At 32.4% G+C, this 18,838-nt stretch overlaps 1 protein-coding gene across 1 annotated transcript; it reads right to left on the bottom strand.

Annotated features, from left to right (window-relative positions):
* Positions 1 to 14,548: 14,548 nt before the first annotated feature.
* Positions 14,549 to 18,381, bottom strand: LOC149220994 (uncharacterized). Its single transcript, XM_089384978.1, has 5 exons — positions 18,182 to 18,381; positions 16,473 to 16,648; positions 15,625 to 16,352; positions 15,299 to 15,370; positions 14,549 to 14,830 (listed from the first exon to the last, which is right to left on the bottom strand). The coding sequence occupies exons 1-5, from the start codon at positions 18,274 to 18,276 to the stop codon at positions 14,720 to 14,722; spliced, it is 1,182 nt and encodes a 393-aa protein (XP_089241104.1). The 5' UTR covers positions 18,277 to 18,381; the 3' UTR covers positions 14,549 to 14,719.
* Between the last annotated feature and the right edge of the window lie 457 nt (positions 18,382 to 18,838).

Genomic DNA, 18,838 nt, shown 5'->3' with positions numbered 1-18,838 from the left:
TATGCACCAGATAACAATCAAGCTCTAGTAAGGGGTGAATTAAAGAAAAAGACATCGTGGGTAAAAACTTCAACATATCATTACCCACATCACCTCGCAAGAAAGCAACCAACAAGATGGCAACCAATTAACCACAAGGACAACAACCCCTGAATGACAAATAGAGAGGAGCAAAGATCCACCCACTACACACCAACACAGAAGAGTTGCCAAGGTCAATTTTCATCTCAAGCGAGCGAGGCACCAGCGAGATTAAGGGTTCACCTTTCTCTTGGATGGCTAGATGCACGTGCATGGTACCAGTGGAATACTCTTTTGAGTAGATCTTATTATTTGTGTTCTTCCCATGTTTCAGGGACGAAACATGCTAAGAGGGGTGGAATGTTATATACCTAGGGGGGATAATATGGGGTACAAAGGGAGGTACCCATGGGAATAATGTAATAATTGGATGGGTCATAGTAATAAATAAGGTGGTTAATCCGTATCATGTAAGGGACCACAAGTAGTTAGTAATAATGTAATGGGCCCATGGTATTAGATATATGGTATTGAGGGAACCATGGTAATGACCCATGGTATTGTATGTATGAGGCCTATATAGAGGCTAGAGACTCCACATTGAGAGGTGTCAAGGAATATTGTATGAACAGGCATATGGCTTGTGGAGTGTTCTCCTTCCTTAAGGAGTGAATGTATGGCGTTGCCCTACCATAAGGGTTTTGATATTAATAAAGAAGCATTTCTATCTATTTCTATCTTGTTATTTCCTGGCTTTTTTTGCATTGTCTTATATTTTCAGGTTAGATCTATAACAAGTGGTATCAGAGCTATAACAAGTGGTATTAGATCTATAACAGATTCAATATGTAACAATCTTTGATAGCTTATGAGGCACTGATAACTTCCTCACCCGAAGTCAGTTTTTGACGAAACGAGTTGCATTAGGATCATTTTTCCGAGATGGACGCGGTTCTTTGAGTTTTGAGCCATTCTAAGAACTTTGATTTTTGAGCTATTTCTTGCCCCTAATCCAGATTCCGATCATCCATCTAGTTTGGGACATCTATTTCCAAATGTTTTAGTCATATCACTTATAGTAGTTACCCTATACTCTATTTTTTCTAAAACTTGACTCACCAAGTTGGCGAGTACTCTACAACCTAAGTTAACATTTTAGTCAAACCTCTATGCACTTAAAGAAACTTTTATGTTCATAGAGGATGACTTGACTTGGTGAATATAAGAGTGATTTCACACTATTTAGCATTATCCCATCATTTTTGTTGCATATTTTAACTAAGCTGACGGTTTCTGTTGTTAAGCAACTTGGATTACATTTGAATGTTGCTTTTCAAGGTTTGCTAGATAATTTCAACAATATGGAGTCAAGACAACCATCAGGAAGCAGATAATTTGATTTTTTAGATCATAAATTGAAAATCCTAGTTTTTTACCTTATAAAAATTAATATTCTATTAATAAGGTTGAGTTATTGTTGAGTTTTATGTCAAGTCTTGACAAGGTTCCAAGTTGACTCTCCATTTTGGGTTTGGTGAGTTATTGCTCAGTTGCTGAGCCTGAAACATGTATTTATATTATTTATAAAGGAAACCTAGTAGAACCACCTTGCCATCTAACTAAATTACACTTATAGTTGTCAAGAAATTTATATTATCAACCCAAAGATCATAGTTACCAGGTTCAACTTGACCTAGCTACCTATCGATCCATATGGAACCTCCTAACCTTTCCTAAAAAAAAGAGAAAGGAAAGTACCTAAAATTAATTTATAAGCAAAGAAAAACTACTTGTTATGCTTATATCTTCTTCTGTGATTGTTTGAATTCCTAAGAAACATGTGTAATTTTCTATGTTCCGTATTTCTGAAAGTTTCTAACTTTTTCTAGATCCTAAACTTTTCTATCCCTCCCCTTCTGAACCTACCAAAATTTTCAAGCCCGTGCACTACGCTTGGAAACATCCATTCCATCTCTCCCTTCTATCATAGGCTCACAGAAAAATATTGATGTAAAATATTATTGCAAACATTACACTAATTAGTTAAAAATGCAATAACATATTTCCAAATGTTCCTACCTATACTAAATCATTGGAGCAAGCATTTCCCTTTAAATAAATGCCAATACTAGATGTTTAACTAAGTTATCTGAAGTCTTTGGATATTGCATATCTCAACATGATATTCCATAATACTTCATAAGCATTTGGATGTTGAATATCAAATGAGAATACATGAGAGAGAAAAAACATATAGGTAGCTCCATGCATCGAACCTCTCGGGCATGTCATGATTAAATGATACACACCTGAGGACAAAATCTAAGCTAATGGGTTTTGCGATTAAGAGATAGAAACAACAAGCCTTCTAGGCTAGTGGTAACTAAGGCTAATAGTGGCTTCAAATCTCTTGAAAACTAGAGAGCTCTATAACTTCGTCGAACCCTCCTCTCATTTCATCTGAGTTATTGAATCCTACCATGAGATATTTTAAATGGCAAGAGCGACTCCATTAATTTTAGAGCCAAAGATGACAACCTTCAATTCAATTAGAAAAGAGCATTGCAGAGGAACCTTTTCTCGAAAGATTGAATGAGTTACCTCATCAAAAAATATAGGAGTTTTACCACTATTCCTTTCACACAATAATCCTCCCGAGGTTTGTAAAGGGCACTCGAGGATGCACCATTGGATCAAAGTTCACTTTGGAACTTTGTATTTAAACTAAATCTGAGAAATCATTTCGCAAAATTTCAATGAATTAAATGAAATTCGTAGTTCTTACAGCAACCTTGGTTCCAAAAGTGGGCATGCGGTGACATGATGATATCATTTAAAAATTTATATACAATTTTTTTTTAACTATATAAAACATCAAAAAGAAATTTAGTGTGGTCAAAATAATCCCTCTCCACTAATGCTAGATGTCACAACAAGAACATAATAAGTGTTAATAATATATACTATAAATTTTATGAATAATAATTAACTATAAAAAAATGATAGATAATTGTCTATGTGGATTGTAAAACCTAGTATGAGGGAGATGTGTAATTTATTTTGTGCTCAATTTTGAGTTGACATATGTTCTTTTTAAAAAAGATAAAGTATATTGAATTAAAAAGAATATGCTATATATATATATATATATATATATATATATATATATATGGTTGATTTTAAATAATTCTACTAAAGTCCCAGGGGTAGCTCAATTGGTGATCAAAGTAATGTGAAACCTGTGAATGTTGAGAGATCCAAGGATCAAATCCCCCAGTTATGACCTGGTTTATAGAGAGGAGGACAAATCGTAGATCCCTATAGGTTTGTTAGTAGTTATGTACTGCATTGTAGATGGGATTTCATAAGCCTAAGAGAGAGGGGATGGCTATCTTTTTTATACTAATAAATTTTTTCATTTCCCACCCATCAAGGGAGATGTGGAGAACAATTTTTCAAATATCATAAATCATTTTAGGTAACCACTACCCATTAATCTTGATATATGTGGAGTTCATTTTATAATTTTAACCTCAATGAAATTGTTTTAACAATTTCCCACTTAGTGGTCATATATGTCAATATTAATTTTGTATAGAAATATTTAGAGATCGAGTGTCCACTCTTTATTAAATTAATATTGCATAAAATAATTAAGGAAATACTTGAAATTTCATCCAAATTCAAGGATACCACTAATAATAGACCATGGATGTTCATAGTATTCCTATTAAATACTAAGATAGTTCCATGGTCACAAAACTAGCACCATCAATGAAATTGAGAGTTTAACTTTAGGTAATTCTTTATAGAGTTGGTTTAGGGGAAATGCACATCCCTTCTACGGTCTAACATGTGCATTTCATAGTTTGTCCTGCTCCATACATATGGTATGTCATCTTTATATCTTATGGGAAACCTCCATGTGAAAACCATTACCATCCTATCAAGATAAAGGTTTACCAATGTGGTGCCAAATCACATATACCCCAAGCAAACTTTAATGAGTACATATACCCTCAGGAAAAATTTAGACATACCTCATTACATATGCACAACAATATACAAGTACAAAAAAAGATGCATCACAAACTTTATTATAATAAGAATGTAAATAACAACAAGACTATAATGAAACAAAACATCATGGGGTAACTCCCAATGGAAAAACATAGTCTAAAGACATTATCGCTCTCATGTGGGTCCCATGCTCCTTAAAGTTTTTTGGTAGAAGACCTTTCATGAGAGGGTTTTCTATCATATTACTCATATCTATGTAAGGAATCTTAATCATCCCTTCATGAACCTTTTTGCACACTAGTCGATACTTAATATTTATGTGTTTGTTTCTTTTGGTCATCCGTTCATTCTTTACAAACTTGATAACAACTCAATTATCGAAATAGATAACCATAGGTCTATGAATGAGATAAACAACCCTGTTCTCACCAATGAATTTCTTCAACCACATCGATTGATGAATTGCCTCATAACAACTGATATACTCAACAAACATGGTTAAGTTGCTCATAATGGATTCCTTGGAGCTTCTCCATGAGAATAATCCAAGAGAAAGACAAAAAGTATATTGAGAAGTAGACTTTAAACTATCACAACAATCGACAAAGTCAAATTCAAAATAACCAATCACCTTAATCTTGCTTGATTTCCTGTAGACCAACATGAAATCCTTTATTCTCTATAAGTACCATAGTACCTTCTTTATATCCCTCTAATGAGTAACTCTAGGGTTCTTTTGGTATCTTCCAAGCATACAAAAAACATCACTAATATCTGGTTGAATGAAAATCATTGCATACATAAGGCTACCAAAAGTAGAGGCGTACTCATTCAAATCTACTTGGATTTTCTCAACTTAATTTCTAGGACATTGCTTCTGGATAAAAATATCTCCCTTAATTACTGGGGCCTCACCATGTGCACAATTATGCATACTGAACCTCTTGAGTGGTTTATCAATATATGTTTTCTTTCATAATCCCAATAGTATGGTAGGTCGATCCTATGAATCTTAGTCCCCAAAATATACTTTGCATTTCCCATGTTTTTCATATCGAAATTATTTGACAGAAAATGTTTCATGTCATGCAGTAGATGAATTTTGTTGCTTGCAATAAAAATATCATCAATATAGAGTATAAAAATAACAAATCAACTCCCATTCACCCTAAGATAGATGCACTTATCTACAATGTTTTCTTTGAAACTGTGCCCAATCACAACCTAGTCAAATTTCAAATACCATTGTCTGGATGCTTGCCTCAAACCATATATACAATTCTTCATCTTGCAAACTAAACTCTCTTTCCCTTGGATCATGAAGCCCTTGGGCAGAGCCATATAAATATCCTCCTCAATATCACCATTTAGAAAAACCATCTTTGCAACCATCTGATGAAACTCCAAGTCATAATGTTCTACAATGGCCAAAATGATTATAAGAGAATCATTTGAAGATACTGTTGAAAAACAATTAGAGACTTCAACTCCTAGTTTTTTCTTGAAACCCTTAGCCACTAATATAGCCTTTGTAGAGTCCAAAGATTGTCTTACCTTGACATCCCTTTTTGCCTATATTTCCTGTATTTTCTTATACTTACCACCTAAATAATGCCATAGACACAAGGTTTTGTTAAAGGTAAGCAATAACATGTATTGTTCTTCATGTTTGACTATATATCCTATTATTTTGTTAAAGAATGCATTTGGCTACAGAATTGGTATGTTTCCACAGCTAATCCAGATTTTTGCAACTACCTCCATTGTTTGCAAGGTTCAGAAGCTCCATCTCAGCGATGAAGGATACATATGGATAAGGAATAGTCCCCTAGCAGATTCCTTCCTATTCCCTTGAACCAGTTCATTAATATGATCGCAGAATATCACGATGAAAACCCAAAGTCAACTACATGATTATCACCGGAATAGAATTCGAGTTTCATCAAAACCTTATTGATTTGTTTTTGGAATAGAAGATCGAAGGTTTAGCGACATAGTTTAATTGAAATAAATATGTTTAGGCTTAAAATTATCATGCTGTTATGCCAAAGACTTATTAAAAAAACTATGGCCGCACTGTGATTTGGTGCATGCCGGATGATGTAATTTTTGAAACAATTTGTTAAATTTAATTTTGAAAGTAATAGACTTGGTTTGATGTTTGTATGCACTGTGTTGATTGGAGATTATGGACTGATTCGTGGAGGGCCCCTACGACCAATGACAGGTATTTAACCAATTGCAATTAGATTTCTTTCATTACTTGAATACTTTATTTTTGTGTGAAGAAATGCAGTATGATGAGTTCGCCAGTGAATCGTTATATACATGAGCACTTCCCTTTTCTTTATACCTTGTTTGATTTGCTATTTGAATTGATTTTTATCTGGTACAATATTGTTATTTCATTTGCTTTTTATCTAGTGTGGTTCTACTATGTTTACTTCGTAGCGTAGTTGTTGTTCAGAATATATTGTTCAAATGAAATTAAATAAGTAAAAGAGTGAGATTTTTCTCCTTAACAATTGAATTCAGACAATAGTCCTTTACAGTTTGATAGAATATATTTTGGCACTTAGTAAATTAGAGCTGTAGCATAAAAATTCAAAACAAAAAATCCAAAACAGTCTAACACTAGTAAAATCTAGAATCACTCTCATATCATCCATAAACTAATTCAATAGAGAATAACTCCTAAGAAATTAGATAATAACTTTAGGGATTGAGACATCAGTATAATTATCGACACCATCTCCATACTAATCTTAAGTTCAGACCCTAACAAGAACATAATGATATAAGAAATAACTTCTAGCACATATAGTGCACATGTACTTTGTCAATATACCTACCCTGGTTGATAATTTATGATTGACAATTTAAAGACATTAAATTGGCCAAACAACATTGAATCTTTCAATTTTTCCTTCATAATTCCTCTTCAAATTGAAAACCCATTTACATTTAATCTTCTTTCAATTTTTTGGAAGAGACACAAGATCCCAATCGCAGTTCTTATCCATAGATTGCAATTCACCTCTCATGGCTTCCGACCAGTATTAAAACTCACTTCTCTTCATGGCATCCCTAAAAGTAGGGGTATCATTTATGTCAATATATAAAATATCACCCTCTTGAACATATACTTCATAATCATCTGGTATAGCCAATCTATGCTCTTTGGTAGATATCCTAAGATGGATTGGCTTAATACTTGGAGCCACTGTCACCTAAGGATTGGGATATTGAGGGATAAAACCCACTTTTTTTTATCTAATAACATTAGTTGGTGTAGTAATAGGGTGAGGTAAGGAAATGGGTGGAGAGAAAACTGAAATATCTCTATGATCTTCCTAGAAAGCAACCTTTATGTGCTTCAAGCTCCCACCATTATTATAATTTTACAAGGAACTTGGCATGGATGGTTTCTATAATATCCATATGTCTTGAAGGAAAATAAAACTTGTATCCCTTTTACCTCTCAGGATATCCAATAAAATGACAAATTATAGTCCTAGGATCAAGTTTCTTAAGTTATGGGTTATATAATTTGGCCTCAAAAAGACATCCCCAAATATGAATATGACCAAGGCATGACTTTATCCTAGTCTAGAAATTTAAATAAGTCTTAAGGGAAGCCTTACAAGGAACTCTATTCAAGACATAGACAAGTTTCTTCAAGGCTTCACCCTAAAAATCTTCCAGTAGATCTGAATGACTCATCATGCTTCAAACTATTTTTTCTCTCAGCAACACAATTTTGCTTAGGTGTCCTTGGAGTGGTGTACTAAGAACTGATCCCAATATCTCTCAAATATTCCATGAAAGGTCCATGATTAACACCATCATGGTCATTTCTACCAAAATATTCCCCTCCTCAATCAAATCGAACAACCTTAATTTTATCATCCACTTGTTTCTCAAATTCAACTTGGTAGAGTTTAAGCACATTAGAGCTTCTCATTTAAGGTGGATTAGATAAAAATATGAAAATATAGATAAATAATTGATAAATATAATAACTTATCATTTACCATCACAATAAGGAATCAATAAAGGTCCACATATATTTGTGTTGATCAACTCCAAAATTCTAAAGCCCTAGAGGCCTCAAACTTCGACTTCTTAGTCATCTTACCTTTGATACAATCCACACAAATAGTAAAGTTAGAGAAATCAAAATGTTCAAGAATAATATATCTAACCAAGGATTCTAATTTTTTCATAGAGATATGACATAATCTCTTGTGCCACAACATCGCAGAAATTTCCGCCAAGTTTGGACGCTTAGACCTAGAGAGTGTAGAATTGGTAGATGAATCTAACAAGGAACATGCAAACATACCATCAGTATATAACTTATAAATACCATCAACCAATAATCTATGTCCAACAAAATCACCATGATAAGAAATAACTAATTTTCCATCTCCAAAAGTAAATCTATAACCAACAACATTAAGTTTAGGAACATAGATGAGGTTTTGTTTAAATGATGATGCATAAAAAGTTTTTTCCAAAACCAAACTAATTATGGAATATAAAATAAGATGGCACATCCCAATAGTTTGGACTAGCATCGCCTTAGCATTGCCAAGGAAAAAAACTTATCCTCAGGTCATGGGATTCTCCTACTATTTAACCCTTGTAAGGAATGTGTGATGTGCATAGATGCACTTGAGTCAATCCACCAAGAATTTTTAGGAACATTAATAAGATTTGTCTCAAAACATACTAAGGCCATATCAATAAATCCTTTATTTTCTTCATACATTCCTTGTACTCATAGTAATCCTTCTTCAAATTACCTTTCTTCTTGTAGAACCAACACTCAAAGCCGTCAGGCTTAACTAACTTCTCATTTTGGCTAGTTCCAAAAACTTTTCTCTTCTTATTGTTATCATTTCTCTTAAAAATTTTCTTCTTGAAGTTCTTTCTACTATCCAAACTAACTGTGAAATGTTCTAACTCAAATTTAGAACCATTAAGGAACTTCTCCTCAAAGATTCATAAGATGATAAGCTTATTATGGTCCCATCTGGTTTCCTAAGCATTGTAATTAACTTTAAAGGTGTCGAAGGACTTTGGAAATGAGAGGACCACCATATGTACTAGCAAGTCATCCTCAAAAGCGATTCTTCGCTGGTGTAACCCATTTACCAACTTAAACATTTTCAGTAAATGCTCTCACATTTCCATTTCCATCATATTTTAGATGTATTAATTGAGAGAAATATCCATACCAAAGGGACTTACGAGTGTTAAAAAACTACTTCATGATGACTAAAATTAATTCCTTTGATTTGTTCGTGGTTTGTATGCCACCAAGAAATACCTCACTAATAGAGGTGAGGATGATCATCATGGCCATCTTGTTGGCCTTCTACAAATTTGAAAAGTGGGCCTTCATAGCCTCTAAAGAATTTGTGACCATAGTAATATGCTTATCATCCAAAAGGACAAAATCGTTATCCATATAGCCAAGTATGATATCTATGTTCATTTTCCAAGAAGTATACTTAGAGCCACTCAATGGCTCAATCCCTACTAGAATTTTATGAATCATAGAATTGCCCATATATCTATTGAAAAAAATCAAATGTGATTATGAGTCACTAATTAGGGATTCAAAACTTCATTACTTTTAATTTGTGCTAGGTGTTAAGGCCAATTTATCGAGTTTCTTACCATGTGCAAAACGTTCAACTCTGCGGGAAAAAACAACATGCATCATTGAATATCACCTTTGAGTAGAGATTACGACATGCTATAAGGCCCCTAGGATCATGTTAAAGAACATGCATAGACCTAGCCATTCCTGTTCGAGTGATCCAGACACCTCCAATCCCTTAAGGCAAAAGGGTTATCCTTCTCTCCCATTCACATTCATGACTATTCGACTCACCCACTCTACATAAAATTTCCTAAATCACATTTGGGAAGAAATAGAAATTTCATGCAGATGAGGGTTACTATGTGAACTTAATGAGACTCAAGTCCCAAAATTTAGGAAAAATGTGACCTCCATAGGTCAGTCACCTTTGGACAGATAACAATTCCACTTCAACCACAATTCCCCAAAATGAACACTTTACTAGCCTTCCTAAACCCATATAAGAAATACCTAAACTTTAGTTAACCCACTATGCTAGATTCGTAAGTTCTAAAAACTATCCTTAAACATATGTATACACACAATGTTGTACATGTGATAAGGTAGTACTTTTAATAAATTTATAAACAAAAAATTCACCCACAAATATATGCACATGTGTATATATATGTGTGTGCGCGCTCGTGTATATATATATATATATATATATATATATATATATATATATATATATATATATATATATATATTCAACATATTTCATGTGACCAAGACATATTAAGTGGTTTAATGTATATGTTTAATTATTTTATCTTGAAAATTGATGAATCACCAAAAGAGAAAAATAATATTTTATGGAAAATAAGAGATTTACTGGATTTGACTATGTTTATACATATGTTTAGGTTTAACGATCAAACAAAGCACATGCTTAATGAAAATAAATGTTTATCGGATTTGACTATGTGTGTATACATATATTTAGGTTTAATGATCAAACATTGCACATATTTTCTTGTAGCCCAGACATGTAAACATGTGTTTAATATTTTTGTTTAATTATTTTATTTTGAAAATAAAATCTCACAGAATTTGACTAAATATAATCATATTTTTAATCTTCTACTTCAACACTAAAAATAAAAGATTTATCAGATTTCACTATAACAAATCCCCTTTTGTGAAATATCATAAATAAAATTACATTTTTAATCTTCTAGTTGAACACTGGAAAACAAAATTTTTATTGGATTTGGTTGTAACAAAATATTTGAGGCTCTAATACCAGAATGTTAAATATTTTAAGGTCAAACATTTTATCCCCAATAAATCCCTCATCTAAAATGTATGTTCACAAATGAAATCTGAAGAAGTAAAATTAATCCAAACATTCAAGATCTTCTCATAGCTTGAAAATTTTGTTCATACATTTTCTCCTTTTCTGAAATAGTTTGGTAGCTCTACCTTTCTCCTTCTTTGTGTTGTGGATGGGATTTTACAAGTCCGAGGGAGAGCCAAAAACTATCTGTTATATTAATAAATTTATGTGTTTCCCCTCCCATCAAGGGGAGAAGTGGAGAACAATTATTCGAATATAGTTAATTATTTTAGGCAATTGCTACTCATTAATTTTGATATATATGGAGATCATTTTATAATTTTAACTTTAGTAAAATTGTTTTAATAAGCATAATAAATATTAATAATCTAGCTCTCACTTTTCATCGTTGATATTACAACTTAGTATGACATAACGGTTAAGAGCACGGGTTTCCTCCTAAGAAGTCAAAAATTCAAATCTAGAAAATAGTAGAGTATGTATGCCTTCTTAGAATTTAGTAATTAAATTTTATTATTTAAAGTTATTAAAACCCAAAACATTTACTAGCATAAATGAAAACTTTTCCTCCTAAGAAGTCAAAGATTCAAATCTAGGAAATAGTAGAGTATGTATGCCTTCTTAAAATTTAGTAATTAAAATTTATTATTTAAAGTTATTAAAACCCAAAACATTTACTAGCATAAATGAAAACTATTCGTATGTCGATAAAGTAGTAAATACACTATGATTCACCATTAGTTATATCCATTTTAATCATACATTACACATTATTGATTAACCATTAGATCATTGGATGAGCTAGGATTTTATTTTATATAAAATAAATGTGAAAAATGACATATTTTTATGTTAATTATGTATAGATAATATATTGATCAATATAATATGTAAAATAAAATTCTAAATAAATGAGTTTATAAAGATCAATAAAATTCTAAAACCCCTTTAAACCATCCAAAAACATACAAATGACCATAAATTTTAAGATAGCTAAATTAATAAAAAATTCAAAATTTTATAAACATTACTTTACTCTCTTTTGCAATAAACATAGTTACACTACCCCATCACATTAATACTTCAACATAAAACTCTTTTGTAATAAACATAGTTACACCACGTGGCCAGATTACTACTTCATCATAAAATCGATAGCTCAAGCCATATAAAACCATTTAAATATACAAAATTACTTACCCAACAACGAACCAAAACATATTTTGGCAACAAAAATTCTCAACCAAGAAATTTCTTGGTTTTAATGAAACAAGGTTTTCAAAATGTATTCTATTAAAAATACTAAAATTTTGCAAATCTTTGCACTAAAATTTATCATTTAAAGGGGTTATAGAAGTTATTGTTTCCATCTACGCCTATGTCATAACAAACATAGTAAACATAATCTTAAAATGGCACTAGCACATTGTAAAGATGAATTTCCATCTAAACTCAAACTAATGAAGTGTCAAATCACTCTCATATTAAATCACTCTCATATTAGATGGAACCAATATTTATTACATATTGCCCCGGTTATATTTTCTTAACTGAGATGATATAGTTTCAATTTCAAAACTAAGGTAAAGAGAACTTGTCAACACAAGCATGGATTGCATGGATCACATAAAAGGGTACACCTACAATCATTTTCATGCTTTGGAACAATAGAAATAAAAGGCTGTTTAGGCCAATCTCAAATTACCAATTATATAATGTGAAATGAAAGTGAAAATGTTTTATTAACATGAAAGAAGGGTCACGGTAGTTTGAAATGGAGAGTCTAGGCCTCTAACAGAGATGTAGAATCTATATTTCTTACCAAGGAATGGACGTTGGGATCAGTTGGCACTTGCATCGGAGATCCAATTCTTAACATTGTTATATAGTGCAATAAACTTAGTAATCATCAATCAATAATTAAGAAGGGTTTTGTTTATTTTAATTTAAATTAAATTATTATACAATTGGTCTTATTTTATGGGTAAAAAAATTAAAGTTTGTAGGTGGTATGGTTCATTTTAATGTCGATTTTACTTTAGTGAATTGTGGTCTAAAAAATTGGATCTAATTTAAAATTTTAAATGAGTATTTTTAAGGCCAAAATATTGTGAACAAAGTTTATAGCCTCTCAATTTTATTTGGCACATTAATAGCTTCCCAATGGTGCAACAATCACTCGAATAAGAGTTCACATAAGAAAGCTTCTAACAAGTTGACTTACTATGTTGACCACCATGGTTCTAAGTGGATACTATATTGACTTCAATTACTAACATGTGGAGTTATTCATGTGTGAATGTTCACCAAAACCTTAACCAAGTGGGGGTCAAGGTATCCTGAAATCCTAACCTAACCCTAAACAACTATTAACACATTGTTAAATACTAGCCCATTAGGATAAGAAGGGTTTCACTCTGACCATACTATGCATTGTTCCATTCTAGAGTAGAGCATTGTGAGTGGGATATTGAAGTAGAACAAAGGAAATAAAATATCATAGTTGTAGTCACACACATTAAAATGTCCATGAGAAATCCATAATCAATGCTCTCTCTTTATATTTTCATTTCATAACTAAGAAGAAAAGAGCAACGCATAGGATTGACCTTCTAGTTGGGTTTTCCTAGGGTATATTTTATGTTAAATGAGTGGATAGAATGATATTTTGTTAGCTTCTTTGATTTCATTTTAGTGTTTGTGCATTGAGTTAGTAATACAAAATCTAGATATTAAGTAAAACACTACATAATAAGCGACTACAAAATAATACAAGATCTATTAGGACAAAATGTTCCAATGGAATATTTACAACAATTCATAGATCAACCTCACCATTTGAAGAGAATAAAACACACTAAGAAAGAAATTTTATAAAAACCTTTTAACATTTATAAATCCATTTAACACTCCCAACATTCGAGCAACCAATTTTCTTCACTTAAACTTAATCTAATTATAGATCATATAAGAGTCCAACGAAAGTGTAAATGCATTTTAACGCTTATAAATCCCTCATAGGGAATTTTCATTACAAAGATTCAAGACTTCATTCCAACTCCAACAATCAAGCAAGTGGTTTTCTTCGCATAAACTTAACGTGATAGTATATTTGTGTCACTGAAAAGCCAACCACAATCTCAAGTGTTGACTTTGTGATTGGACCCTCAGATAACCTAAATCTGCAATTGAGATAATGATGACTATTTTCTTTATACAAGTCATAATTTTACTCACCAATGATACCCACTTACAATAAAATATAAAAATCACATCTTAAATACGACACCCACATCCACCTAATCTCATGCAATAACATCGGAAAGGGACTTCTTAAAAGACGGAGAAATAAATATATGGATGGAAATTTCATAATTTGGTCATTAGGGATTTATAAGTTTTGATTTTATATAAGTGCATATGACCAAAATTTATTTCCAACCCTGAGACATTGAGTCCGGCATTAATAACAAAGCCGAAGTGAGCATCATAGAGATACCAATAAACAAGCCCTTCCAAATTTCTATGGATAAAAAACACTCATACAAACTAGGTAAAATATAAGTATATATAAGATTCATACTACAGATTGACTTACAGGACTAGAACTTGGCCATCACAACTTTTTATAGAACTTGGCCATCACCATTCTTTATAATTCGGTATTGTTGACGGAACATTCCTCTAGTGCGTTTTTCAGCTTATTTATATTTTTCTGAACTATATTAATTGGCCATCTTGTTGCTGCTACGATTTTTCTGGCCTTCAGTCAGCAATTTTGTCAGAAGCTCCTGCAGCGAGATTCCAGTTGTATCCATGTTCACTATAACCGAAAACTTCATACAAAAGAACAGAAACCTCAGTCAGTTAAAGTATGCAGAAAAATAAATTGGGTTATACAATACATCTATGCTTTTTATTAAAATTCGCAGTAGTCTAACAGATTGCTTTTTCCTATCCTTTTTATTAAAATTGGCAGTCGTGTAACAGATTGCTGGTTACTCTGAAAATCATGGAAATTACCGCAATATTTTGATAAAATCTGATGGATTTTTGTAAATTTAGGCTATAGCTGTCAAACTTTAAGATTTTGGGTGTGTCAGAAGTTTTTGATAGTGTTGAATCCATTTCCACCATAAAAAACATGATTCAAATACTGTTATTACAAGATTTATTGAAAATTTTTTACCCAGATTCTAGCCACATTTAACTATCTGTGCAATTCCTCCACCTCAATGACACCCTAAAATTGAAAGAGTTCAAAATAATTACACTCAGTGTAAATATTTCTACTTATAACTAACCTTAGGCTGAGCTTTGAAGACGTCATTTAAAGCAGTGTTAGAAACCAGGGCAGCCTTTAACAAACCCAACACCTGTAACCAAATATTAACAAGAAAATAAATGAATCACATTATAAGGTGTTCGAAAAGTCCACGAAAAAAAACAAATATGAATGATATGATTAATCCTAAAATAACTTTTAAAGAAAAAAAAAACACAAATATGAATGATATGATTAATCCAAAAGTAAATTTCGAAAAAAAGAAATAGATTTTTAGTTTACATTAAATAATTCCATACTTTGAGTATGATTTGTGAGGAAACTTGGTATTACAAAATTGATTACCTCGTTAGGACCAAGTGTGGCATTCCGCTCTTCCAATTCTGTGGGCTCCCTGACATCAAGTTTAGTCCACAACTGAATAATCGTGTCAGTGGAATTAATTGGAATTATATTCAAGTCGTCTGTGATGACAAAGTTGGCACCCTTCTTGACAAATCCCGTTGGGAGTACAGGCACAGGGGCCTTGTCCACCAGCTTCACTTCTCGGCTTAGCCAACTGCCGCAGGAACACATTACAGTTCCACTTTGGGTGCTGAGATTGTGCGTGCTGCTATACGAACCACCGCTGTAGTAGTTGCCAGTGTTGCTGCACGCATAATACTTGGGAGGAGTTGCAGGTGAAGGAGATTCAATACGGAGTATATCATTGGTGTAGGTTGTGGAAACCACCTTTGGGTCTAACAAAACCGCTTTGTCACCTTTCATGAGCGATGCAGGCAGACTCTCCACGCTCTTATAAAGATTTTTGATGCAGCAAACTTTTGTGTCATCCTCCTCCTTAGTATCCTTGGACACCAGCGCCTGCTTGCCAATGGCCCCAGTTGGAAGTACGAGAAAACTGAATAGCAGATCAACAAAATCCTTCCCTGCTTCTGCGTACATTATCTTGCCACTTCTCTTATTGACCCTCAGTTTTATGGCCATGGAATTAACAGCCTTAGGCTTGGCCGTAGTTTCAGACTGGTCAGCTGCCATGGCAATTCTATGCTGCTTCTCTTTGTGATGAATATCTATGACGATGTTAAGACAGCAGAAATCATCAATTTATAGAAGCGTCCATGTTCATAACTTTAAATGAACATGAATTACGCGTATATTATTCGATGTTTCATATAAATGAAGTTTTGAACCTGATTCTTGTCGTTTTGCTTGTTCCACATTCCTTCTGCGTACACTCTCCAAGAACCGAACCACTGAGATACGGTGTCCCGCAGATTCGACTCGCAGACCAATTATGCCTAGTACACTCGATAAACTTGATTTCCAGCACCCACCAATTGAAATGAGGTTCATTGCGGACCTGATTCTGAAACAAATGGAAAACATTAATTGCCCATTCTAAAAGAATATGGCAATATTCTATAGCATATTATGCGAAGGTGGGGAGTGTCCGAAATATTGTGATACGCAAAGCACTCATGAACAACGTAAGGTAAGGTTGAGTTGCGATAACGTGGTATTTTGAATTATATGCAAAATTAATTAATTTTAATATTAATATAAAATATAAAATTGTAATATAGATTTTAGATTTTAATAATGTAATAATTAATGTAGTTGTATAAATTAAATGTTTGGATAAATAGTTATAGGTATTAATTTATGATAAGTATAAAAAAATTTATTTCATCATAAATTTCACATTTTTAAATTAAAAAAAAATCATAAAAATTAATATTATTATTAAAAAGAATTAATATATAACTAAAATACATATAAATTCAAAAATAGATATTTATTTACCTATAAGATTTTGGATTAAAAATTAATGGGTGTAATGTTAAGGAACTTTATGCAAAAAGGTCACTAGCTCAAATCCATTGTAGGTGTTTATCTCACACAAACAAAAAAAAACACTTTAAAAAGTCCACTGGGCATAGAATAGACAATGATAGGGTGTTCTGTTAAGGTACTCTATGGTGAAAAAATAAATGGTTGGAAACTTTGTGGGAAGAAAAGGTAGCCATGGTAAGGGTTGGTATGGCCTAAGTTGGGTGTGATCCCAAGGTGATTTTGACAGACTAGATGCCCTTGGATCGGGGCTACTCAAGCCACATATTACGATCAGGTCTTACATAACCTAACAAACAAACAAAAAAATCAAATTTATTTTAGTTAAATTGAAAAACAAAAAGGGTATAACTACCTTTGAAATAAATCTCAACACATTATCCCTAACTACCACTAAAAATATTAGTTGGATATCCTATGGAGGTTAAATCCTTATCAACCACCTAATAATTATTGATAATTAAATTAAAATTATAAAAACCATATTCCAAAATAAACATGCCTCCACGCATAATAATAATAATAATAATAATAATAAACTAATTCTAAGGTCATAGTTATTGATAATTAAATTAAAATTATGAAAACCATATTCCAAAATAAACATGCCTCTAGGCATAATAATAATAATAATAATAATAATAATAATAATAATAATCTAATTCTAAGGTCATAGTTAAGTAAAATACCAAATAGGTGTATGAGAACCTTGGGTGTATGAGAACCCCTTTTCAAGGAAACACGAAATAGGTGTATGAAAACCCCTTTTTCAAAGAAGCACCAAATAGGTGTATAAGAACCCTTTTTAAGGGAAAAATGACCCCTACTTGCACTATTTGACTACTAAACTCCACCCCTACGAACCACCTAATAATTATTGATCATTAAATAAAAATTCTAAAAGTCGTATTCCAAAATAAACATACTTATCTATGTTGTAATAATAATAATAATAACAACAACAAACTATTTTTAAAGTCTATTTTTAAAGTCATGGTGCCTTGTTTATAACAACAACAAAATCCTTCCCTTCCCTGCTTCTGCGTACATTATCTTGCCACTTCTCTTATTGACCCTCAGTTTTATGGCCATGGAATTAACAGCCTTAGGCTTGGCCGTAGTTTCAGACTGGTCAGCTGCCATGGCAATTCTATGCTGTTTCTCTTTCTGATGAATATCTATGACGATGTTAAGACAGCAGAAATCATCAATTTATAGAAGCGTCCATGTTCATAACTTTAATATTAAATACATCTTTGTTGTATAACTATGGAAATAAAAAATTGTTTTTGTCTGTCTGGACTGTAACTGATTCCATTTTATTATTAGTAATATTATCTTTTTTGTAATATTATAATTAATCAATCAACTGGTTCTGAGAAAAATCTGTAAAAAATATTCATGTCATACGGAAGGGGAATAAAGTTTCTGATCGGCATAACAATATATTAGAGGGTCACTGGTTAGACATAATGATCGGCTAGCAATCGTGAGTAAATTCTGCGTCTGAATTACGCGTATATTATTCGATGTTTCATATAAATGAAGTTTTGAACCTGATTCTTGTCGTTTTGCTTGTTCCACATTCCTTCTGCGTACACGCTCCAAGAACCGAACCAGTGTATAAAGCAGAGATACGGTGTCCCGCAGATTCGACTCGCACACTCTATAAACTTGATTTCCAGCACCCACCAATTGAAATGAG

The sequence above is a fragment of the Pinus tabuliformis genome, chromosome Q (assembly GCF_031772625.1).
Source record: "Pinus tabuliformis cultivar Carrire ecotype Pingquan chromosome Q, CPIR1, whole genome shotgun sequence".
Taxonomy (NCBI): Eukaryota; Viridiplantae; Streptophyta; class Pinopsida; order Pinales; family Pinaceae; genus Pinus; species Pinus tabuliformis.
The sequence above is the reverse complement of the archived record's forward strand: the minus strand, read 5'-3'. Positions and strand labels throughout refer to the sequence as shown.

Bases quoted from the DNA above. Each gene is read 5' to 3' on its own strand.
- LOC149220994 (XM_089384978.1), bottom strand. From the start codon at position 18,276: ATGGCAGCTGACCAGTCTGAAACTACGGCCAAGCCTAAGGCTGTTAAT. The intron at 16,353-16,472 runs GTTCAAAACTTC...ACATCGTCATAG, and splicing joins AGCAAAACGACAAGAATCAG to ATATTCATCACAAAGAGAAG. The intron at 14,831-15,298 runs GTTAGTTATAAG...TTTTGTATGAAG, and splicing joins TCTTCAAAGCTCAGCCTAAG to TTTTCGGTTATAGTGAACAT.